This window comes from Heterodontus francisci, chromosome 16, assembly GCF_036365525.1.
Source record: "Heterodontus francisci isolate sHetFra1 chromosome 16, sHetFra1.hap1, whole genome shotgun sequence".
NCBI classification, from domain to species: Eukaryota; Metazoa; Chordata; class Chondrichthyes; order Heterodontiformes; family Heterodontidae; genus Heterodontus; species Heterodontus francisci.
This window is the reverse complement of record NC_090386.1, coordinates 102,299,342-102,312,556: the sequence shown is the minus strand read 5'-3', so window position 1 is coordinate 102,312,556 and position 13,215 is coordinate 102,299,342. Positions and strand designations below refer to the sequence as shown.

General features: G+C 43.7%; 1 protein-coding gene across 6 annotated transcripts in view; it reads left to right on the top strand.

Moving 5' to 3' along the window:
- Positions 1-13,215, top strand: part of LOC137378421 (short transient receptor potential channel 4-associated protein-like) — a 151,731-nt gene that overhangs the window by 32,407 nt on the left and 106,109 nt on the right. For 5 of the 6 annotated variants that reach the window (XR_010976598.1, XR_010976597.1, XM_068048750.1 and 2 more), the window contains 3 exons: positions 6,258-6,374; positions 7,514-7,571; positions 11,835-11,896. Coding sequence is in view for 4 of the 6 variants with exons in the window: in XM_068048750.1 (XP_067904851.1) it covers positions 6,258-6,374; positions 7,514-7,571; positions 11,835-11,896 (237 nt within the window). In the remaining 2 variants the exon portion in view is untranslated. The remainder of the gene's footprint in view (positions 1-6,257; positions 6,375-7,513; positions 7,572-11,834; positions 11,897-13,215) is intronic. The other variant, XM_068048749.1, reaches the window with a different exon arrangement.

Sequence of the window (13,215 nt, the reverse complement as noted above, 5' to 3'; positions counted from 1 at the left end):
GAACCAAATATCAGTGTGACGGAAGCCACACCTGCTAAAATGAAACATATTAATTTCGTCATATAGAACATTATTTTGAACTGATACGGACTTGAAATATCTTGTTTAAAAAGACCACAACAGTGGCTGAAAACATGGCTGCACATTTGCATTCTAAAAGACAGTTGCATGAAAAAGGCAATGGGAGTATTCCCTGATTCAGTTAGCCAGATGGGTTTTGTCAATAGTGATGATCAAGAGATATTGAGAGAGTATTCCACCCCCCCACACTGAGTGTGTCCGGTATATTTGGTGGAATCCACAAATCTCGCAGGTGAGGCTGCTCCACACAAGGAACTAGTCACATGACTAACCTGCTGGCCACCCTGGGGCTTTTTGAATTGTGCCTGACACAGGACAGTTTGGGAAGAGACTGCAACTAAACTTCAAGAAGAGAGCATCTCCCTCTCTCTCTCTCTCTCTCATGCCAAGTTCCTGGGACCCATGGAAGTAACTCAAGACAGAAGACCAGCGAAACAAGTTTGAAAGTGTGCACTGCGTCCCAACGAGAACTGCAAGACTTAACTTGAATCAAAGACTTTACATCCAGACCCAAACCAGTAACTGAACGCCATCTATTACTTTAAACCTTCCCCCCCCCCCCCCCCCCCCCCCCACCACACTTAATGCTTTCTCCTCCTCTATCTATTTACTTGTGTGTTTATAGCATGGTCGCGTCATAGAGTTATACAGCACAGAAACGGGCCCACCGTGTCTGCCGGCCATCAAGCACCTAACTATTCTAGTCCCATTTTCCAGCACTTGGCCCGTAGCCTTGTATGCTATGGTGTTTCAAGTGCTCATCTAAATACTTCTTAAATGTTGTGAGGGTTCCTGTCTACCACCGATTCAGGCAGTGTATTCCAGATTCCAACCACCCTCTGGGTGAAAAAAGTTTTCCTCAAATCCTGCCCCTTACCTTAAATCTATGCCCCCTGGTTATTGACCCCTCCGCTAAGGGAAAAAGTTTCTTCCTATCTAACCTATCAATGCCCCTCATAATTTTGTATACCTCAATCATGTTCCCCCTCATCCTTCTCTGTATAAGGAAAACCGCCTTAACCTTTTCAGTCTCTCTTCATAGCTGAAATGCTCCAGCCCAGGTAACATCCTGGTGAATCTCCTCTGCACCCTCTCCAGTGCAATCACATCCTTCCCATAGTGTGGTGCCCAGGACTGTACACAGTACTCCAGCTGTGGCCTAACCAGCATTTTATACAGCTCCATCATAACCTCCCTGCTCTTCTATTCTACGCCTGGCTAATAAAGGCAAGTATCCCATATGCCTTCCTAACCAACTTATCTACCTGTGCTGCTGCCTTCAGTGATCTATGGACAGGTACACCAAAGTCCCTCTGACCTTCTGTACTTCCTAGGGTCCTACCATCCATTGTATATTCCCTTGCCTTGTTAGTCTTCCCAAAATGCATCACCTCTCACTTCTCAGGATAAATTTCCATTTGCCACAGCTCTGCCCATCTTACCAGCCCATCTATATCCTGTAATCTAAAGGCTTTCCTCTTCACTATTTACGACACCACCAGTTTTCGTGTCATCTGCGAACTTACTTATACCTCCTATATTCACGTCTAAATCATGAATGTACATTACAAACAGCAAGGGTCCCAGCACCGATCCCTGCGGTACACCACTGGTCACAGGCTTCCACTCGCAAAAACAACCCTCGACCATTACCCTCTGTTTCTTGCCACTAAGCCAATTTTGGATCCAATTTGCCAAATTGCCCTGGATCCCCTGGGCTCTTACCTTCTTAACTAATCTCCCATGTGGGACATTATCCAAAGCCTTACTGAAGTCCATGTGGACTACATCAACTGCTTTACCCTCATCTACACATCTAGTCACCTCCTCGAAAAATTCTATCAAGTTAGTTAGACACGATCTCCCCCTGACAAAGCCATGCTGACTATCCCTGATTAATCCCTGCCTCTCCAGGTGGAGATTAATCCTATCCCTCAGTTTCCCATTCACTGATGTTAGACTCACCGGCCTGTAATTACCTGGTCTATCCCTACTACCCTTCTTGAATAATGGTACCACATTCGCTGTCCTCCAGTCCTCTGGTACCTCTCCTTTGGCCAGAGAGGATTTGAAAATTTGTGTGAGAGCCCCTGCTATCACCTCCCTTGCCTCACATAACAGCCTGGGATACATCTCATCTGTGCCTGGGAATTTATCCACTTTTAAGCCTGCTAAAACATCTAATACTTCCTATGTTCAAGTACATCGCAATCCCCCCTCCCTAATCTCTACACCTACATCGTCCTTCTCCACAGTGAAAACAGATGAAAAGTAATCATTTAAAACCTCACCTATGTCCTCCGGCTCCACACACAGATTGCCACTTTGGTCCCTAATGGACCCTACTCTTTCCCTTGTTATCCTCTTGCCCTTAATATACTTATAAAATGCCTTAGGATTTTCCTTTATCTTGCTCACCAGTGTTTTTTCATGTCCCCACTTCGCTCTCCTAATTACTTTTTTAAGTACCCCCCTACACTTTCTATACTCCTCTAATGCCTCCGCTGTTTTCAGCGCTCTGAATCTGCCATAAGCCTTTTTTTTTCCTGATCCAGTACTCTATATCCGTTGACATCCAGGGTTCCCTGGACTTGATGGTCCTACCCTTCACCTTAACGGGTTCATGTTGGCTCTGAACCCTCACTATTTCCTTTTTGAATGACTCCCACTGGCCTGATGTAGACTTTCCTGCACATAGCAGCTCCCAATCCACTTTGGCCAGATCCTGTTTTATCAAATTGAAATCGGCCTTTCCTCAATTCAGTACCTTTATTTCTGTCCTTTATTTTGTCCTTTTCCATAACTACCTTAAATCATAGAGTTGTGGTCACTATCCCCGAAGTGCTCCCCCACTGTACTTCTGCCACTAGTCCAGCTTCATTCCCTAGGATTAGGTCCAGTACTGTCCCTTCTCGTGTAGGACTTTCTACGTACTGGCTCAAAAAGCTCTCCTGTATACACTTTAAGAATTCCACCCCCTTTAAGTCTTTTGCTCTAAGACTATCCCAATTGATATTCGGTAAGTTGAAATCCCCTACTATTACCCTATTACTTTTACACCTCTCTGAGATTTTCTTACATATCTGTTCCGCTATCTCTCCCTGACTGTTTGGAGGCCTGTAGTACATGCCCAGCCAAGTGTTGCCCTCCTTTTGTTCTTAAGCTCTACCCATATAGCCTTATTTGAAGAACCTTTTAAGATATCATCCCTCCTTACTGCAGTAATTGATCCATAGAGACATAGAGTCGTACCCTTGATCAACAGTGCAATACCACCACCTCTTTTATCCCCTCCCCTATCACAGCTGAAGATTCTATACCCTGGAATATTGAGTTGCCAGTCCTACCCCTCCCTCAGCCATGTCTTTGTGATAGCAATAATATCATAATCCCATGTGCTAATCAATGCCCTCAATTCATTTGCCTTATTAGTAAGACTCCTTGCATTAAAGTAAATGCAATCGAGCCGTGCATTTTTCACTTGTGCCTTAACAGGTCTATATTTGCTCTGCCTTCCAGACTGACTCAGTTTCTCTTCTATATTTGGCTGTGCCTCACACACTACTATATGTCCAGTCTGTATCCCATCCCCCTACCAAATTAGTTTAAACCCCGCCTCCAACAGCACTAGCAAACCTCCCAGCAAGGATGTTGGTCCCGGTCCGTTCAGGTGCAACCCGTCCAACTTATACAGGTCCCACTTTTGCCAGAAGCAGACCCGGTGATCCAGGGACCTAAAGCCCTCCCTCTTGCACCATCTCCTCAGCCACGCATTCATCTGCTCTATCCTATTCCTATACGCGCTAGCACGTGGCACAGGGAGTAATCCAGAGATTACAACCTTTGAGGTCCTGCTTTTTAATCTGCTACCTAGCTCTCTAAATTCTTGTTGCAGGATCTCATCCCTCTTTCTACCTATGTCTTTGGTACCAATGTGTATCACGACCTCTGACAGTTCACCCTCCCTCTTCAGAATGTCCTGCAGCCGCTCCATGACATCCTTGACCTTAGCACCAGGGAGGCAACATACCATCCTGGAATCTCGTTTGCGGCCACAGAAACGCCTGTCTGCACCCCTTACAATAGAATCCCCTGTCACGATAGCTCTTCCACCCTTTTTCCTCCCCTGCTAAGCAGCAGAGCCCTCTGTGGTGCCATGGACTTGGCTGTTGCTGCTTTCCCCTAAGAGGTCATTTCCCCCCCACTCCGCCAAATAGTATCCAAAGTGGTATATCTGTTTGAGAGGGGGATGGCCACAGGGCATTCCGCACTACCTGCCTGTGTCTGCTACTCCGCCTGGTGGTCACCCATCCCTTTTCTGCCTGTGCAACCATTACCTGTGGTGTGACCACCTCACTAAACGTGATATCCACGATGTTCTTAGCATCGCAGATGCTCCATAGTGAATCTACCCGCAGCTCCACTCCGTAATGTGGGTAGCCAGTAGCTGCAGATGGATAAACGTCCTGCATACATGCTCGTCAGGGACAGTGGAAGTGTCCCTGATTTCCCACATAGCGCAGGAGGAGCATATTACGGGGCTGAGTTCTCCTGTCATGACTTACCCTCCGATTAATTAGTTACTCCCTTAATTAAAAAATACTAATTACACTGGGGACCTTGTTCTACCTACTACAGTCTAAAATCCTTAATAAGTTACACTGAATTAAAAAAAAACACTTTAGTAGTACTCACCTTATCACTAGAGGTTTTTTTCAACAAAAACACTTTCCCCTTTGTTTAAGCTATTTAAATACACTAACAGCTGCTACACACCCAACCAGTCACCTTGCAGATTTCCCGTGATGTCACTCAGTTTTTTTGCAAGTCTCAACGTGCGCCAAGAGAGAGAGAGCAGGTCTGCCATTCGCCGCTGCTCCTGTTTTCAGGTAAGTGAGGATCTCGAGCTCTGCGCTCTCTACAGGTCCCGCTCAGGATCAGCTTCTGCCCAGGTCCGCCAGCCGCCGCTGCTCCTGTTTTCAGGTAAGTGAGGATCTCGAGCTCTGCGCTCTCTACAGGTCCCGCTCCGGATCAGCTTCTGCCCAGGTCCGCCAGTCGCCGCTGCTCCTGCTTTCAGGTAAGTGAGGGCCTCGAGCCCCGTGCTCTCTACAGCTCCCGCTCCGGATCAGCTTCTGCCCAGGTCCACCAGCCGCCACCGCTCCTGTCATCAGGTAAGTCATTCTCGTGTATTCTTAGTAGTTTTAACTGAGAGTTTTCAGTTTAATAAACTTGCACCTTTCCTGTTTAAATCTGAGAAAACCTGTCTGATTGATTTCTTTGCATTTGCAATTAGAGAGCAGGGAGCAACGGCTCACTGAGGCGAAGCTAAAACACTGTTTTTAAAAGTTAAACTCTGTTACGGCTGAACCAGGAAAAGGCTGGGAGAGGAACCCTATACCCCTCCCTCCCCTAGTCGTAACAGTTAGTTTCTCTTTTAGCATTCAAGCTGCTGAATCATTGTTATGGGTTATGGGGGGCAGGCAGGAAAGTGGAGTTAAGGCCACAATCAGATCAACCATGATCTTATTGAATGGTGAGGCAGGCTTGAGGGGCTGAATGGCCTACTCCTCCTATTTCTTATCGTATTCATTGCACCCATTAGCAGATGTTTCAAGGAAAGCTATTTTATTTTACTGGCTTTCTTGGATGATGCTCTGTATACCACTTCTCTCTAGTAACCAACACTTGGCAACTGTGCTTCATATTTATTGGCTGCAGAGGTGGCTGTTTTTGCTAGAATTGAGTGGAGGGAGAGGATTGCTGAGTAAGAAGATGAAGACATTACCTTGCTCCATTTTCTTCAGGAAACCTTGCCTATTGAAGGCCTCTTGCCAAGCCTGGTGCTGTCACCTCCGCTTGGATTTCTCACTTTATTTTATATCGTTGCTCAGTAACCCTGTAATTTATGGATTATTTTGGTAATTGAGAAAACAAAGGTGGTGGAACTCTGAAACAAACAGAAAATCTGGAAATGTACAGTGGGTCTGTCAGAATCTGAAAGGGAAAAAGCTGTTTTGGTCTCTAAGCGGAGCAGGTATTTCATTATCCCATATAATCCCCACCCAGTGAGCTGCGGGCAATTGGCCCCTCAAGCCAGCTTAGGGGTAAGGGATTATGCTGTGTGAGATTTGTCTGTTGAGATGTTGATTATTCCCTGTTCATCCCCTTATGTGTAGGAGATTGCTCCACTTCTCTCAATGGAGGCAATGGCATTCGTGACAGAGGATGGGAAAGGTGCCCAGGAGTCCAAATTTCCCAACACGCACGTTTTTGATCTGTTCGGTGGAGTAGATGTAAGTACCGCACGGAGATGCATTAGGGGGTATCTAGAATGTGAAGGAAATATTTTCTGAAATCTTTTGTGTGGGAGGGGAGAAGAATGGCATGGATGTATGAAATAGATCAGGCTAAAAGGATAGTTTCTCATTAGAAGCCTGACTGGGTGACGCCACGTGATGCCATGTGTAAAATTACAAATGTTTCATTGCACAATGCCAGCTAACATCTGGAAATGAACAGTGCACTGCTGGAGCACAGCTAGACAAACAAAGGAGTTTATCTCACTGGAAAAAGTCTTGAATGCTCAGGTGGAGAAATTTCAGTGGTCATTGGATACTCCACCCCCCCCCCACACACACACATTCACACACTAATATTGATCAAACCTTCATTATTTTAAGTAAGAGACTGTCCTCCTTATTGAGTTGAATCTTTGTTAGACACTGGTCTGAACAAAGCAAACAAATGCACCTAGGATGTTTCCTTTCTTAACTTCTGCCCACTCTTGAAGACATTGCTGTGGCTGGTTATGGTTCAATAGGCCCTCTGGTATAAAATGGCCGTTCCTCACACGTGAACTTGACCGTTAGTGAGAATGTGCTGTACCAAACTGAAGGACGTCAGGGCCAAGCTCAATCATGTCCTTACCTGATGTTTTCACACCTTTTTCCTCTATATTTCTCTAGTGTCTGTATTGCATAGTGCAGGACATTGAGGTAGAAGATCAGCCATGATCTTTCTGAATGGTAGGGCAGGTTCGAAGGGCCAAATGGCCTACTCTAGCTCCTATTTATGTCCTTATGTTCTCTGTGGCTCACTCACTTTTGCTTTCTTTCCACCCACATGCATACACTTTCTACACGCGTCACTAAATAGTTGTCAGGCGTGGTAACTTCATCTTTCTGTGAGAGCGTCATTCATTCCCCAAAGTTTTGGAGGCATTGGAACCAAATGGAGAGTAGTAGCTTCTGATTTGGCCTTTATATAGCAGCTTTAACCTAGCAATGTTTGCAGGATGCTGTGCAAAGATCACATGTTGTAATCATGTCTGCTTTAGTCTGTAGCTGCTGAAAGAAAGCCTTTTATTCTCTACCATTGAGAAGCTTTTAAAAGCCTGTATTTTGATATGTGTCATGCTTTTTCGCTTTTACAGCTTTTAGTTGAAATCCTTATGCGACCAACACTTGCACCACAGAAAAAGAAGCAGAAAAGTGAGTACAATATTAAAGCATTTCTTGTGCTTAATGAATTTCAGATTCAAGAATAATGAAGGCATTATCCACTAGTTTGCACCATGTCACTGTGAAGATACACTGAGCAGAGAAAAGGTGGTGCTTTTGAGAGAGTACAGAGGGTAGGCTGTGAATTGTGGGGGGAGGTCTCACTTGGTTGTGATCACCACATTTTGGTGGCAGATGTGAGCAGTGTTGGAGCACGTTGCACAAGCATCCTTTTAGCTCGCAAAGATATGGCCTGGGAAGGTCCGATTAAAGGTAGAATGTCACAAAAATGTGTTTTTGTTTGAATTAGACTGAAGATTTGAACTCAGGTGAGGTTCACCTAGAAAATGGTCAGCCTGGTTGATGCACATTGAATGGGGAAATCTGTCTGGTTGCCTATCAGCAAAAATGAGAATGCATGGAATTGGAGGTAACCTTAGGACAGTGGTTGAAAATTGCTTCAGTGGTAGGAGACAAAAAGTAGACATAAAGGGAATATACTGTTATTTGCAGGATGTGACTAGTCATGTTCCTCATGGATTTTATTTGGGGCCTCCGATTTTCACCATATCTATCAGTAACTTGGATGAAGGAATAGAGTGGGTGGTGGAAGCAGAGACTATGAATGATTTCAAAAGGAAATTGGATGTGCACTTGAGGGAAATAAACTTACAGGGCTATGGGGATAGAGTGGATTGCTCTGCAGAGAGACGGCGTGGACTTGATTGACCGAATAGCCACCTTCTGTGTTGTTATGACACTATATCCAGGTTTGTAGATAACCTTGTTAGCTACAATAAGTTGGGTAGATGAGTGCAAGAAGCTACAAAGGGACACAGACAGGTTAAGTGAGTGGGTGAAACAGTGGCAGACAGAGTTCAATGTGGGAAAGTGAAAGCTAATCTACACTGAATCCAAGAAAGACAAATCGGAATGTTTTATGAATGGTGAGACGAGGAACTGTGGAGGAGTGAAGGGAGTTGGGTGTCTAGCTACTCTCATCACTAAAAGCATGTGGGACGGTACAAAAAGTAATCAAAAAGGCAAATGGAATGTTCGCTTTTCTCTCAAGTGGGGCTGGAATACAAAGGGGAGGAAGTTGTACTTGGTCAGGTTCCATCTGAAGTACTGCGTTCAGTTTTGGGCACTCCATCTCAGGAAGTATATATTGGCCTTGGAGGGTGTTAAAATATTTTGAAGTGGTCCAAGTAGTCAGGGTATCCCAGTTTGCTTTGCTTCAGCACTTTGGCCAGTGTGTGAATGTGAAAAAAAAGCTGGGGTTTGAAAACTATGCCTAGATAAGGGGCTGGTTGCTAGAAGATCCACGACGTAACATGCAAGGTCATATCATGGGCTGGTTTTATGATTACATGTAAAGATCAGACACTTGGATAAGAGGAGAGAGAAATAACAGGATGTTGCCTGAACAGCTCAACCTGGTGTCAGCTTGGCGGGATTCTGCTATGAGGTCGTGCGGTCCCAGATAGCTGAATAGTACGGTGGCAGAACCTGGCCCTTCTGATAGCTAGAGCACTTCACGGACAGTCAGAAGTACTTCTGCCTTAGTGGGACTGTTAGGACCAGATGAGAAAGGTGTCCAGGAGTCCCTTTCAGCCTTCACCTGGTCTTGTTGTAACAGGGTTTTATTTTTTAAAAGTGTTTTGAGCTCCCCCTTGATGAATCCTTATTCACTGCTTTTCAATTATAAGGCAAAGAACTGAGTAACAACAGGCTTTCTTAGGTTTAAAGAAGAAAAGGGAAATTTATTAAAACTTAAACTCTAATTCTGCTAACGCCTATGGATACACAACGCGCCCACGCTAGCATACATACGCTGTTACGACCGACCGCTCCATTCAAAGCCCCCAATCAAAATATACGATTCTGATTGTGGTGGGAGAAGTGCACTGTTAGGCAATCTGTGGAGGGATGGGATTGAATTAACATATCATTTTAAACTTTCAGAATTAAAGAAAGACCCAGCCAAGTTGTACCATCTATTAACCTCCGAATGAGGGGGTTTGTCTTCAAATTAACTGTTTAATTAGAAAAACTAAATTCTTAAACACTTAAGACATAAACAACATTTAAAATAGAAAAGATTAGAGTCCTTGCAAATTAAAGCTCCTGCCGGAGGTGAAAAAAGGTCCACGGTTGATGGAAGTCCTCACAGCCGTCCGATGGGGGCGAAAAAAGGTTCAACAGTAGAACAGTCTGTAGTCTGATTCCAGCAGTAAGTGACGCTTTCCTTCTCCAGCGATGAATTTCCATAATTAACGACTTTCAAACACTTTTGAAATGAATTAATTTGGCTTTAGAATTTTTGAGGGATAAAAGGTTGTCACAGTCTAACTTCCCTTCCATCAGTTTAAATTATCAGAGATCTCTATTTTGGCTTGACCTTTTAGAATTTTGAGAGATAATAAATAAACAGACTAAATTCTCTTCCTTCAGTTTAAATGGACTGAGAGCTATTCTTTCAGGTGCTAACACACAGCTGTCTGCCTGTTTCTCTTGTTAGAACAGACTGCACAATAAGCCAGCTCAAAATTGAATTGTAACTAATGTATCTCTCGATGCTCAGTCCGTGTGGCTATATCCAAGACAACGAGAATGTACTCTTTGACTCAGTCTTTAGAGCTTGCTGCCTTAAAGCAGTATGGTTCTTTTCCAGCCTTAAAGGCACACTGCATATTTCCTGGAGGGGAAAAAAAAGACAGGATCATGACAATGCAATACACACATGCAGATAGGGATAGAAAAGAGCAGAAGAAAAAAATAAAGTGGGGAGGTTTGAGGCAATATCTGAAGAGTTTCTTGTTACTGTGCTTCGAACTGACTGCAGTCCTTTTGTAGGTAATTCGTGCTTTTCGTTGGGGCCCAGTATTCTTCTTAAACCTTATTCACTGTCGGAGACTTTCCTCTCTTAGGGTTCATGTGTCTTTAATAGATTCCAAAGCTGATGAGAAAGAGATGGGAGCAGACAGGAGGGAGATGTTCTCAAGCCAGGAGCTTTCTGACTTCAAACACTGTTTTCTTCAATTTAAAACTCAGTTTAAAACTCTGCAACAGCCAATTAGTCATGTGACTAAACTGGTCTGATCACGTCCGTTCTGTGTATTGGGGAGCAGGGACTAGTTTCTTTGTTCCAACACTGCCTGTTAGTATGCAAAAAATGTCTTTCTGGCTAGGGGCCTGGCAATTCCTTGTAATAGGCCCTCTTTTCTTCCCAGCACAATTTGAAGTTTAATGTCCATGTGACGAAATTAATGTGCCTCATTCTTGGCAGGTGGGGGCCTGCATGTCAGGGACCTATGAAGATGATAAGCCTGATCAGCTTGAACTTCATGGAGAAAATGCGTTGTATTAATTGTTATTTAATGTAATACTGTAGAACAGTACTGTTAGTCAATGTATATTAACGCGCATTGTTTAAATCCACTCAAGCCTGTATCATGTGGAGGTTATTGTTGGGCTAACAAACTTTTGTTGCAATTTGATGCAGCTCAGATTTGTCAGAATGAAACCAGATGTAAGACTTAAATTGAGAACAAGTTGCATAAACTTATTTTATTTTTCCTATTTGTCAGGTAGTTAAATTGGTAAAGGGATTTGATAGGGTAGACAGAGAGAAGCTATTTCCTTTGGAGGAGTCTAGAACAAGGGGACATAACCTTAAAATTAGAGCCAGCTGTTTAGTAGTGACATTGGGAAACATTATTTCTCGCACAAGGTAGAGGAAATTTGAAGAATCGTTATGGCTGTTGGGGGTCAACTGAAATTTTCAAGACTGTGATATATGGGTATGGGTGTCAAGGGATGTGGAGGAAAGGTGGGCAAAAATAAAGTTGAGGTACTGATCAGTCATGATGTAATTAAATGGCAGAACAGACTCGAGGTCTCAATGACATCCAGTTCCGATGTTCCTCATATTTCTACTTTGTATTCTAATGGGAGCACTGCTGCATCGGGTTGCTGATGGTTGTTGGTTTCCCTGTCCTCTTTTCAATAATTTTTTTAATGGAATAGCCTGTTCTAATGTATTGCAGCCCTAAACTGTGGCTCCACTCTGAAACATCTTGTGGGGATTCTCCAAAAATGGCAAAACTTTTAGTAACATGAATAAATTAAATTTTTTCTAAGATGCTTTTTGCCTGGTTTTACGAAAGAAAGCACTTTGAAATTATTAAATGTTACAAGTTAAAGTGGAAGCTAGATTTGCTAAATCTAATGGCATATTGTTTTGTTTTGCAGTGAGTGAAGACTTGATAAAGGATTGCCTAAGCATATTATATAACACGTGTATCTGTGTAAGTGTGAGTAGGTGTGCCTTCTGTAATTACAACGTTAACAATAGATCTCCTAAGTCAGGCTCGGTCAGATTTGAGCACCTGAGGTACTGGCTGCATACAGCAAGTTCCTCTGCAAAAAATAACTTAGAATTGTAGACCAGTACATCACAGAAGGAGGCTGTTCAGCCCATTGAGTCTGCACCAGCACTTCTGAAGAACAATCCAGACAGTCCCAGTCTCTGGCTCTTTTTCCCATAGTCCTGCAATTTCTTTTCCTCCAAGTATTGAACTCCCTTTTGAAAGCTACTATTGAATCTTTTGCAGCACCCTATCATGTGTATTCCAAATCCTAATCACTCATTGCATAAAAGTTTTTTCCTCATGTTGCCTCTGGTTCTTTTGTCAATCACCTTAAATCTGTCCCTCTGCTTATTGATGAATTGTGTAGCCCCTTCCCTGATCTGGATGGCTGAAGCAGTTTTGGACAGCCAATTTGTATACAGCAAGCTCTTATAAACAGCAATGACCAGATATGTTTTGGTGATGCTGATTGTGGGATAGATATTGGCCAGGAAATTGGGGAGAACTTCCCTGCTGCTCTCCAAATAATTTTATGGATCTTTTTACGTAACCTGAGAGGGCTGGCGGATCCTTGGTTTAACGTCTCATCTGAAAGATAGCACCTCCAGCAGTGCAGTGCGCCCTTGGTGCTTCCTCTCCTGACAATGCAGCAGTCCCTCAGTACAGCACTCGAGTGTCGGCCTAGAATTGGGGCTTGAACCCGCAACCTTATGACACAGTTGAGTGCTCCCCCATTGAGTTGAAGCTGTCACTTTGTTTTTGATGCACTTATTTAACTGGATTGAAGCTTTGGATGGGTTGTGAGGCATTTAAGAAGAGAATCAACAATCTGATCTCATCTCATTTTGCGAAAGGGGAAGCTGGTATTGGTAGTTATATGCTTTCATGTAACAGTTGTATAGTGAAGTGATTAGTCAACGTGATGGAGATCTCATAAGTGGTAGTTAGTCATGGGGCATGCAGTTGGTTTAAACAAATGGGGATGATTTGACCCACATGCACATTGTAAAGCTATCGTGGAGCCAGTAGCAAATTTTTCATTAGTTAGGCTTAATTTTTGAGGGGGAGGAGGGCGGCTTAGTTTGGGAAGGCTGAGAAACAGCATGTTGCATCTAATGGTGTATTGTGGAGTGGCAGGAGGTGGTGAAGTGAGAAAACGTTAAAATGTTCAGATCAGTTGGACCGCTTCAGAAATTAGTTTAGGGGTGGGATTTAACCATCGGGGATATTTGATTTTGTTGGCAGTGGATGATGCAACATTC